At 36.6% G+C, this 11635-nt stretch overlaps 1 protein-coding gene across 1 annotated transcript; it reads left to right on the top strand.

Annotated features, from left to right (window-relative positions):
• The first annotated feature begins 264 nt into the window (after positions 1-264).
• Positions 265-10732, top strand: LOC117291106 (transmembrane protein 138-like). Its single transcript, XM_033772633.1, has 5 exons — positions 265-513; positions 4386-4527; positions 6179-6350; positions 7378-7453; positions 9445-10732. Exons 2-5 carry the CDS (start codon positions 4403-4405, stop codon positions 9552-9554), a joined length of 483 nt encoding a protein of 160 aa, XP_033628524.1. The 5' UTR covers positions 265-513; positions 4386-4402; the 3' UTR covers positions 9555-10732.
• Positions 10733-11635: the final 903 nt, after the last annotated feature.

The following is an 11635-nucleotide window of genomic DNA, read 5'->3' as shown; positions in this document are numbered from 1 at the left end:
CAGTCACTTTTCAGGCTTCACCAGATTCTGTTATTTAATTAGTCCTGATATGTTGTCAAAATTATATATTTTTAAATTAAAATATCACGAAATAATTATTCCTTTGTATTATTTTTTTTTATTGACTTGACAACAGCTCACAAACGTTGTATTTCTTTAAATACAAAAATCTTGCGAAGCGAGTGGATATATTCTACCCAATTATAGAATCAGCCTAGACAAAAATCCCAACTTCAGTTATTGTGCCCAAGTCGCTCAAACGCCCACTCTGATCTGTGCACAACATCAAAACGGTCGCTTCAACGGAAGTTGGGCTAATTTGAACTATAGTTCGGTCTGCATCTGAAATAGGGACAGAACTTAGACCTGTCAACAATCAAATCAACGTCTCGGCTCTTTTTTTAAGTTGTGAAATGTCATTGTTTGTGATATTTTTATGGATACACACAACTTTTGATTTGAGCCTTCAACCACTGCCACTGCAGTACTACAAACTGTTCGTGTACAAGTAAAGTGAGTATAAGCACCATGAGATTAGAGAAGTAGGCCTAACTGGGGCTCTGTATCCGATCCGATATGACTTAAAAACAACCATGAAAGTTCTTTGCGTTTGTTGTCTGCCATACTTCACTACTTCAATTACAAGATCACATGATTTGTACATGACAACAGAGGGGATACAAACAACAGTTACTGTGGATGGTTGCAAATTTCCAGAAATTACGATTTTATTGTAAATTGCACGTGGGTTAAAAAAAACACCCCAAAAACATCAGAAGCCTTATTGATAAAAAATACGTTCATTTATTATTCATAATTTGTTATAATACAATTAACTATGAAAAAACAGCATTTTTTAGTGTTGTCTAATTAGTTTTGTAAATTGATGGCTTCACCACAGGTTCGGCCGGGTGTAAGATGGGGGTTCAGCTAATTAGCCTGGTAGAAACCCAACAATTGATGGGGTAAATAGTTATAACTGGCAGTATTGGCCTTCTAGTTTCCCTGCCGCACGGACTCGAGTGTTTAGAAGAAAAGGCGACAAAGAATGGGTCCCCGTATTGACGTTTGAAAACAAATGCGTGAATTTATGTAACGCAAAACGTACGCCGACAATTTGGGGTCGTTTGCATACGACGACCTCTGTTGTGCTTCGATGGCGTTCTACGGGCTTGAAATTCTCCTCTCAGGTGGGCTATGACATCGGACAAATAAAAATAAAGCTCAAAGTTGTTCTTGGTTCTGTTAATTAAACTAACTTTCTATCTCATTCTCAAATCTTCAGTGCGTGAATATAGGTTACAGGAGGATGTCACGCCCCAACTTGATAATCGTCCCAACTATAGTTGGGACTGGTCCCAACTTGAGTGTTAAAGTTGGGGCATCCCAACTGTAGTTGGGACAGTAATGCAGGGTACCAGCGCGTTGCAGGGTACCAGGGTTGTTTTCTGATGCATGCTGCGTGGTGGTGGTTGACGTGTGTGCACAGCCTCGTGGTGTGAGCTAGTCTTGAAATCAAGTCGGTAGTTATTGTTCCAGTGTAGTTTAAGGGACGGTACTTTTGTGGCTGGAGCGTGGCGGTGCATAGTAGAAGGGTTTGTTGAGTGGGTAAATTAATTATTCTCAAGAAATTCTTAATATAGTTTTATGTTGAAAATTACAGTGTTACAGTTTGAGCCTTTGTACAAATAGAGATGAACTTGTGGGCATCAAACAAACAAACAAACATGCCTGGGGCCAAGACAACTTGAACAAGTGAAGTTAAGTTATGTCTGCAGTTGGGATTGGGGGTCCCAACTAAAGTAGTGACTGTCCTAACTGTATCAATGACTGTCCCAACTATAGTTGAGACCATCTCTACCAAATAAAATATTATAATATAAATTTGGTCTATATCCCCACTACAGTTGGGACAGTCATTACTACAGTTGGGACTGGGCGTCCCAACTAGAGTAATGACTGTCCTAACTGTTAACAATGACTGTCCCAACTATAGTTGAGATCATCTACCAAATAAAATATTATTAAACAAATTTGGTCTTTCCCAACTACAGTTGGGACTGGGGGTCCCAACTAGAGTAATGACTGTCCTATATGTACCAATGACTATCACAACTATAGTTGAGACCATCTCTACCAAATAAAATATTATAATATAAATTTGGTCTATCCCTACTAAAGCTGGGACAGTCATTACTACAGTAACGACTGTCCTAACTGTACCAATGACTGTCCCAACTATAGTTGAGACCATCTCTACCAAATAAAATATTGTGTTATAATTTTGGTCTATCCCTACTACAGTTGGGACAGTCATTACTACAGTTGGGACTGGGGGTCCCAACTAGAGTAACAACTGTCCCATCTTCTATGAGGAGACCATCCCTACCACTCAGCTAAAATATTATCAACCCGGGCCTATCCCACAGACTACACTGAGTTGGGACAGTCGTCAACCCATTGGTACAGTTTGGGACGGCAGTCTGCTGATGCAGAAAAATAACAGCAGTCTCAGACTTGTAATTAAGTCTACACAGTTTGGACCCGACAGTACAGTAATCCACTTATGTACTGTTGAGCTCTATGTGAAATCCCAACTACAGTTGGGACGCCCCAAGTTTAACACTCAAGTTGGGACCAGTCCCAACTATAGTTGGGACAATTATCAAGTTGGGATGGAACAAGGATACTCCTTTTTTCAAAATGTTGTCATTGTCATTGACATAGTGAGTGAGTATTGAGTAAATCATTGTCGGCCACCGAAATTTTGTCGATATTTAATGGCAAAATTTCAAAAAAATGGTACAGCGCCCCAGTTACTGGGTAGTAGTATTAAGTAAGATCTGTACTTTTTTCTCATGTTGGGTTGGGCACAGACTTCAAATCAATCCTCGCAGAAACTTCAGCCTCCGCTGAGCGCGCAAACTTGATGGCCTGATTGAAATTTGGGGAAAGTTTCGGTATGGTGGCACCACTTTTTCATTCGATATGAAATAATAAATTAATATAGTATCTAATTTACTAGTTTTGCGATAACGTAAACCTATTGCTGACGGCGGCAGGAGGGTTACGTTGTTGCAACTACTAATAGTACTAATTCACCTCATTGAGATATCCCTTTTTCTTTGTTGAGTGAAAAGGTAGGTGCGCCATACAGACAAAATATCCTAAATTTTTGCACGCAGGTTTAACTTTTAAGCCTGCCGCACCAGATATTCCACGCAAATTTCAAGCCTTGTGCAAATTTGGTGATGTAAAAAAAGGCTTTAGCTCAGCAGTGTAGAACGACGAATCAAAAGTCATTCCTGCAACTTTATATTCCACATCATAATTTTTCAAAAATAATCTTTAAGAATTAAAAAGGTTCTTTACTAAAGTCCAAATGGCAATGTCCATGAACTGGGCAAGCAAGCTTACAGTTGAGTTACACGGCAGCAATGTTTATTTATGCCGAGTAGTAGTTCACACTAGGACTTAGGAGCTTGGCCAAATGAAGCGCGCAAACTTCATCTGCTTGCGCAAATTTTCCTCACGCAAATTTTGCTCCCAAAAGCTTGAAGTTTGTGCAGCCCATCTTGAACCACACCATGGCCCAATTTCATAAAACATCATGTTTTATCAGGGAGGTTGAACTACCTCCATGGTTTTATGTAATCAGCCGCTCTGATAAACTTTCCCCCCAGATAGAAATCTTCTGGCCAAGGGGCTAGAAAAAAATGTTAGCAAGAAATTCTTCAAGACAGCCAGGAAAACCAGTATGAGGGGCCATTCCTTTAACCTGTACAAACATACTCTAAACAAGAACATTGGGTGTAGACAAAACTTCTTCTCCCAAAGAATCACAAATGGTTTTAGTTGCGTTAACGTAACCCTCCTCCCGAACAGTAGTACCACAGTCTACCACACCAATTATTAGTAAATGGCAAGACAGTGTCCAAGTTTAAAGAGACTGGACACTATTGGTCATTGTCAAAGACTAGTCTTCTCACTTGCTGTTTCTCAATATAAGCATAAAATAACAAACCTGTGAAAAATTGAGCTCAATCGGTCGTCAAAGTTGCAAGATATTAATGAACAAATAAAACACCCTTGTCACACGAAGTTGTGTGCTTTCAGATGCTTGATTTTGAGACCTCAAATTCTAAATCTTAGGTCTCGAAATCAAACTCGTGGAAAGTTACTTCTTTCTCGAAAACTACATCACTTCAGAGAGAGCTGTTTCTCACAATGTTTTATACTATCAACCATATACTATATTTCTTGCCCCCACCCCCATGCCCATGCCATTTAGAGATCAGAGAATGTAGATATTCCAAAGTGCATAAGTTAAAATTCAACATAGCTATGGTCAATTAACAATTAATGATTAATTCTCACTTTTGCAGGTTGTGATAATTCCACCATGAGGGAAAGTCAGTATCGCTGGGTGCTATACCTCCAGTATCTTCTAATATTTGTGGATTTATTTGTCAATTCTTTTGCTGATCTTCTACGACTTGACAACGTTACTCAATTGGTCTTATTTATGTAAGTAACATCTTTGTAGATCTTTTTCATCTGATTAGGCCATGGACACGTTTGGTAATTGTCAAAGACATGTTTTCTTACTTGGTGTATCCATGTGTATCCCATACAAACCTGTGGAAATTTGGGCTCAATTGTTCATCGAAGTTGCAAGAGAATAATGAAAGAAAAAACACCCTTTGTTGCACTTTTATTGTTTGAGTGAGAAATAAGTTCATGTTTTGCTTGTTTGCCTTTTTTGTTCCTTGATTTGTATCATGTTCTATGCTTTTTAATTATTTTTATAATTGTTCAAATTTTTTCAACCCCTGCAGTTTTGCTCTTAGATAGAGTTACTTGCCTGTTTACAATGTCATTTCATACGTGTCCCCTTATCGGAATTTTGTTGTATTGCTCTTAAACCATTTTGATGTATAGACTTGCTTTTTTAACGTATATCATTTTATGTGTGTTTTTCTGTGTATGTCTATGCTTGTTTGCCTTTTTAAATTGTTTAGTGATTTGTATTATCTTCTGTGCTTTTTTATATGCTCCCTCTTGCCTTAATGTATTTTAAGGGTTTTAGGAGACATACGCCTTTTGGCGAAAGTTATTTTTTTTACTTTTATGCTCTCCTGGGCACCCCACTGTTGTTTTACTTTGTTTTCTTAAACATTTTTAATGTATATGTGCTTGTAAATGTGATTGCTCGAATAAATATTATTATTATTATTATTATTATTATTATTATTATTATTATTATTATTATTATTATTATTATTATTATTATTATTATTATTATTATTATTATTATTATTATTATTATTATTATTATTATTATTATTATTATTATTATTATTATTATTATTATTATTATTATTATTATTATTATTATTATTAACCTCTTCCTCAAAAACTATGTCACTTCAGAGGGAGTATCAACAGCTCTCCATTGCTCATTAAGTTTTGGTGCTAACAACTAAAATGAGTAATACAATAGTTTCGTGTATTTCACATTTTAAGTTAAGACTAGTTGATGCTTATGGCTGAGTGATTATTTCTAAATCTCATTTGCCCTTCCTGAATACTTTTTTGTGTACCAAAATCATTGCCAAACACATTCACAAATTGCAAACTACTCTGAAGCTTGGGGCCAATCTATGGGATCAGTGGAAAAAACAACATGACGTTTGTATCTTGTGCATCCCTGGTACAAGATGCTTCTCGTTTACCTTTCACAGCGCCCCCCCCCCCCCCCCACGAACCTGTGTATAGCTCCATGGTATCATGCCTGTATGCTTCATTTTTGTTTTAAAGGCAAGGGCACCAAGGCATTTTCTCCTTGGTAAAGGGCACACTATGAGATGAGGGGTATTGTAACTTTTGACTGGAGCATTTCAAGGGCACCAAAGCAATGACCAGGGGACATGGAGGCAATCTCCTTCGTTGCCTCAAGAAGTATCAGGCCTGTGGTATATTGCACAAGCTGCCTGTAAACACTAATCTGACTAAGTCAGGTTAGAGTTTACTGGTGGTTTGCACCAAGACTAACCTTGGTTATCAATATGATATGGCATGACATCAAGATAAAGATTCATTGACAGTCTGAACTAAAATATCTTATAAATCTTGTAACTTAATTTGATGATTTGTCATTTATACTTTCTTACTCCAGTATTCAAGACATATGTCTCATCTTTGCAACCATAGTTGTATTCTTAATGTTCTTCAACACATACGTATTTCAAGCCGGCTTGGTTGGATACCTCGTCAACAAGTTCAAGTTTACAATCGCTATATTGTTCCTGTATTTCATTCTATGCTTGGGCCTTCATATATGGACAATGGTAAGTAGATTTAAACCAATATATTTGAAAACCTGTGCTTTAAAACCCATTACCTTATAAATTGTAATTGTTATGTTACGTTATGTTACCTAAAAATTAATTGCCTGACGTTTTGAGTGAGTGTCTAGTACCTACAGGGCAAGTCAAAAAGAAGTTGACCGGGATTGGTCAATCGGTGTTTAATAGAATTTAACAAACTAGTCTAAAGGGTCAAATATAGCTGTTCTGTCCGACCACAGGTATACACTCTAGCCAGACCAAACCCGTTTTTTTTTTTGTGTGCATGGGTTCGGATGTTCTGAGAACTAGTTTGGTGTGACTCAGCTTTAAAAGAAGGAATGTTCCATTCTACTTTACTCGACATCGTTGGAACATTCCTTTTTTCAAATATTGACAATTTATGTCACTTGCCAATATTGCTTATTTGTATACCATAGAAACAGAACCCATAGATTACTGAGCTTGATTGCACTATGATTCCCTGCTGTGGACACAGCTTATGGATACCATATTGATGTCATGGCCAATGATTTCACTAGACATGCGTGTATGGCAGAATGGTGACATACAGTTTTTCATTTGGCATCTGTTTGGCAAATTTTGCCTTACAGGTATGCCGTGTGATGTTATTTTGCCAGATGTGCACAATAATTGCAGAAAACTAAAATGGCCGCATGCAGTCTTGAAATAGTCTCTCGTCCAAGTTGGCTGGAAAATGACTGACTTTGCATTCTTTTTCCTGGGCCCAATTTTATAGAGTTGCTAAAGCACAAAAGTGGCCAATCACAACAAAACTATGCTTACTAGTATTAGGTTGCCAGGCAAAATACGATAGCATGGGCACCATTTCTGACTGGTATCCTGATATTTTTTTCTTGGCACATAATTTGTAAGAACAATATTGTCTGCTTAAACAGCACTTGGGTCCTGGTTTTACATGTGAATATTATGTGCCCTGAGAGGGCCCCTGATTTGTGTACACCTTGATGTTCATTGCATTTAATTGAAGGGTTTGTTTTGGTTTCAGACCCTGAGATGGGAAGATGTTGATGCATACATATGGAATGAAGGTTACCAAGCACTTTATGTCTTCCAGAGAGTAGGTAGGTAAAGCATCAAATAGTCAAAGTATGTTTAAAAGGGACCAGTGTTTGAAGGCTCAACTCGAATGACTTGCCAAGTTACATTCTCTGCAAAAACAAAGACTTGACGTCAAAATTCACTCGCAATCACATTCGCAGAAGTATGAACTGGCATGAGTAATCTGAAAACAACAATGTTACGAACAACTGATAGCAGCTACCTGAAGTGTGTGATGGTTATTTGATATTGTGATTTAATATACAATGGACACGGATCTTTGTTATTTTATTGGTGAGGTGAGACAAGCATCATGTAGGGCCACTGATTTTCCGCGATCGCGGAAAACGGACGGAATTCGCGGAATCCGCCCTTTGAAACGGAAAACGGGATTTCAGAAAATTAGATTTTTTTTTTTTTTTTTTTTTTTCTTGACGCCAAAACTATTGAAATTGCATTCTTTATTTAAGATTCTTTTTGTTAAACTAAAAAGGCATCAGAAATCAGACCATTAAAAAGTACGAGATCGTAACCGTGGATCATTCTGTTCTACTTCACACCATCCTCAATGTTTACACACATGATGTACACACGTTGTCAACATGGTTAAGCGAAGGGCATTATTCGCGGCACGTTTTAAACATTTTTTGTTCACCCAAATTGCATTTTGTCCCTCTCTTTTACCAACAATAATACACAAACTAGCTTACCTATGATCTATAAGAACACATACAATGTTTTTTCATCTCGGAAAGGTCTAAAATAAAACCGTAAACTGTCAACATTCTGTCGCCAAAGCGAAAACAAAATGGCTGACATTTTGTTTGTGGATGGAGAATGGTCACGTCCATAGACTTGGTCCCAAGTCTTTGATCATGCTGAAACAGCGCCCTCTTGTGGATACACTCCTGTCATTAGCCTACAATGTGGCTGATGCAGAGAATCAACTGCAGTTTTAGACTTGGAATCAAGTCTATCACATCATGTGCATTGATACTGCAGTCACAATGCAACCTTTTTAGAACAGCAGTATACAAAATAATCCACAATTATAAAAAAAAGTATTTTTTTGAAATTTGTCAGTTCAAATGAACATTTTACGAAGTCAACAGTGCAACTTATCTCAAATTGATTTTTATAAGTGTGTCCCTGGGTATTAAACAACCTTTTATCTAATTAAAAAAACATGAAACAGAATTTTTTGTGCCTGAAACGGAATTCATGTTTTTGCCAAACGGAATTTGCACTTTTCTGAAACGGAAAATCAGTGGCCCTAATCATGTGTCATCCTTTTTTTGCCATATATACTAATGATACGCACCAAACTTTAATACAGGAGTCCTATATGCGTAATTAAAGGACACTTCGGAGGCTTCAACATTGTTTCCCAAAATAAATGTTTCCCACCCTGTTTGTCCATCTAGTCTTTTACACATACACAGTTGTGGGGATTCGCTATTCTATTATTCCCTTTTTTAAAGGATCCTGTTTGTGGGACACAGTTTAACAAAGACAAATTTTATGTGGACTTTTTCCATATGGTCCCATTATGTAAAAGTCACCACAACTATGTGTACGCTTTTTACTCAAATGAGCAAGGTCATGTCATGGTGGACAAGGAAGGTGGATGTCTACAAAGAGCCATGGAAGTGTGTCGTTCCTCCATGGTAGAGCCATCCATGTTGATCAATAGAGAGATTTAGAGTTTTCAGAATGTTTGGATGTGTGAGTTATATAAATCAATTTTGAATGCATCTAATTCGTTCACTGTCACAGAATATGATCATCAGAAATATCTGGCATTTCACAGTTCACTTTCCTATTCACCTCATGATGCTGTAAAAATGCACTCATAAATAAAGTGTTTATATAATCAGGCGGGATAGAAATATCAGCAAAGCTGTTAGTAAATTGTTTTAAAATCTATGAAATTTGACACTCCTTGAAGGCAATATCACTGTCCTTTTTTTTTAATGGCCACATATAATGTATGTATAATATTGTTACATTGCAGGTGCCGTGTTTTACTATTACTACTACAAACGGACAGCTTTAAGATTAGGTGACCCACGATTCTACAAAGATTCAGCCTGGCTCAGAAGACAATTTGGAAAAGTTCGGTAAACTAAACAGTACCTCTATCACATAGTTCTCATCTCTTATCTTTTGTGTTCATCAGCAACTGAAATATGTATTTTGAATTAAATTAATTAACTCTAATGTGTAGATAATTTTGAAATGTTTCCCAGCTACTTCATGTGTACTTACTAATTGCCAAATAGAAAATAAAAATAAAAACAATTTCAATATGTCGGTCCAACATAGTTGTGCATGTAACTCAGTTTTGTGAAAAGGCTCAAGCAAACATGTATAAAAGAATACTTGTGAGGCTAGGCGACGGTAGGCTGGATAAACTTCCATTGTTACACATTTCTGGCTTTTGTGTGCATTCCACTCTGGCAAACATCTGCATGACCAATGTGTAGTCATTTTTTACCACTAGAGAGCGTGTGTGAAATTGACCATGATGCAAGTTTTTGTAAATACGTTTTTTTATCATTATTGTTTTATTTTGCTGTTGATTTAGAAAAAACATGCAGTAAAAATAAACCATAATCTGTTAATGTCAATTGAGGAAATTTTCAGTTGGCAGTGCCTTCAATTTGAAAAAAAATACAGTCAATTTAAAAATTTACTTAAGATTTTTAAAATGCATTTTCATTTTAGTTTGTTTGACAAATCAATGCAACAACTTATAGTGATTTTGCAGTGTATTGACCTGTTTGACTAAAAATAAAACTGTTCTTTTGGCCAGAACACGCCCCAATGTTGCATTGTTGTTCACCAGAATGGCATGTCTTGTCCTTGGTCTATGCATGTACCCATTGTAAGTCTGCTTCCACCTCGCAGTGACGTAATGTCTAATGTCTCTTGTTGATTCTTAAACACAGTCAGGCACTGTATTTTCACACTGTGTCGTGCTGAATATTTTGGTACATCCCGTCACAGCTTGCAATAAGGATCTTGTAAATAGTACTAAGACAGTTGGAGGACATCTTGACTAAAATACAGTGTATCGTCCACAGTTCAATGAATATTCCACACTTATGTTCTCCCCTTTAATTCGGATCAGGTATAGCGTCCAAACTGACATTTGTGTGTCCAACTCAATATTAAGTTGAGATGAATACTATGGTAAGGTGTCTAAAACAACCCAAGATGTGGTTGTTTTCATTATTATTTCAACATTTAAAGACAGTGGACACTATTGTAACTGTCAAAGACCAGTCTTTTTACTTGGTGTATCTCAACATTATATGCATAAAATATTAAACCTGTGAAAATTTGAGCTCAATTGGTCGTCGAAGTTCCGAGATATTAATGAAAGAAAAAACACGGAGTTGTGTGCTTTCAGATGCTTGATTTCGAGATCTCAAATTCTAAATCTGAGGTCTCGAAATCAAGATCGTGGAAAATAGCTTTTTTCTCGAAAACTACTCCACTTCAGAGGGAGCCGTTTCTCACAATGTGTTATACTACCAACCTCTCCCCATTAATCGTTACCAAGTAAGGTTTTGTGCTAATAATTATTTTGAGTAATTACCAATAGTGTCCACTGCCTTTAAGTACTACATGATGAATCATGCTTACTACATGTAATGCCAATTTCACCAGGGCATATAAAACCCATTTAATATTCTCAGTACTGTGCCTTACATCTATGCTTGTTACCTTGTGGTTTTCACTTTTTTTAAGCAACTAGATTTTACATCATGCAAAAGGTTATTTCAGCTGTACATTTTCTTCATGTCTATGTTTGTTTTTTATCTTTACCAATTTAAAATTTACGACCCATTTGTAATGTATAAATTAAAATTGCTATGCTTAGATAAAAGTCAAAGTAATAACATAGGAATAACCCATTACAGTTTAGCATGAACAACTTCTAAAATTCAATTTCAGTAAAAAATTCAGCCTGGTACTACCTAGGACACAAAGAATAATGTCCATAGATTGACATCAAACTTACGCTGTTTGAAAATAATGATGGTAGAAAGCTTCCCTGGAAACATTACTTGCTGAGGTGCTGCAGTTTTTGAGAAATGAGTAAAACAGTCACACAAATATTTTTTTCATTGACATTGTTTTACTCATTCCTAAAAGACTACAGCACCTCAGCAAGTAATATTTCAAGGTAAGCTTTC

The sequence above is a fragment of the Asterias rubens genome, chromosome 6 (genome assembly GCF_902459465.1).
Source record: "Asterias rubens chromosome 6, eAstRub1.3, whole genome shotgun sequence".
NCBI classification, from domain to species: Eukaryota; Metazoa; Echinodermata; class Asteroidea; order Forcipulatida; family Asteriidae; genus Asterias; species Asterias rubens.
The sequence above is the reverse complement of the archived record's forward strand: the minus strand, read 5'-3'. Positions and strand labels throughout refer to the sequence as shown.

Excerpts from the sequence above, each read along its gene's own strand:
- LOC117291106 (XM_033772633.1), top strand. The coding sequence starts at position 4,403 with ATGAGGGAAAGTCAGTATCGCTGGGTGCTATACCTCCAGTATCTTCTA. Across the intron at positions 4,528-6,178 it reads ACTCAATTGGTCTTATTTAT|TATTCAAGACATATGTCTCA; the intron begins GTAAGTAACATC and ends TTCTTACTCCAG. Across the intron at positions 6,351-7,377 it reads GCCTTCATATATGGACAATG|ACCCTGAGATGGGAAGATGT; the intron begins GTAAGTAGATTT and ends TTTTGGTTTCAG.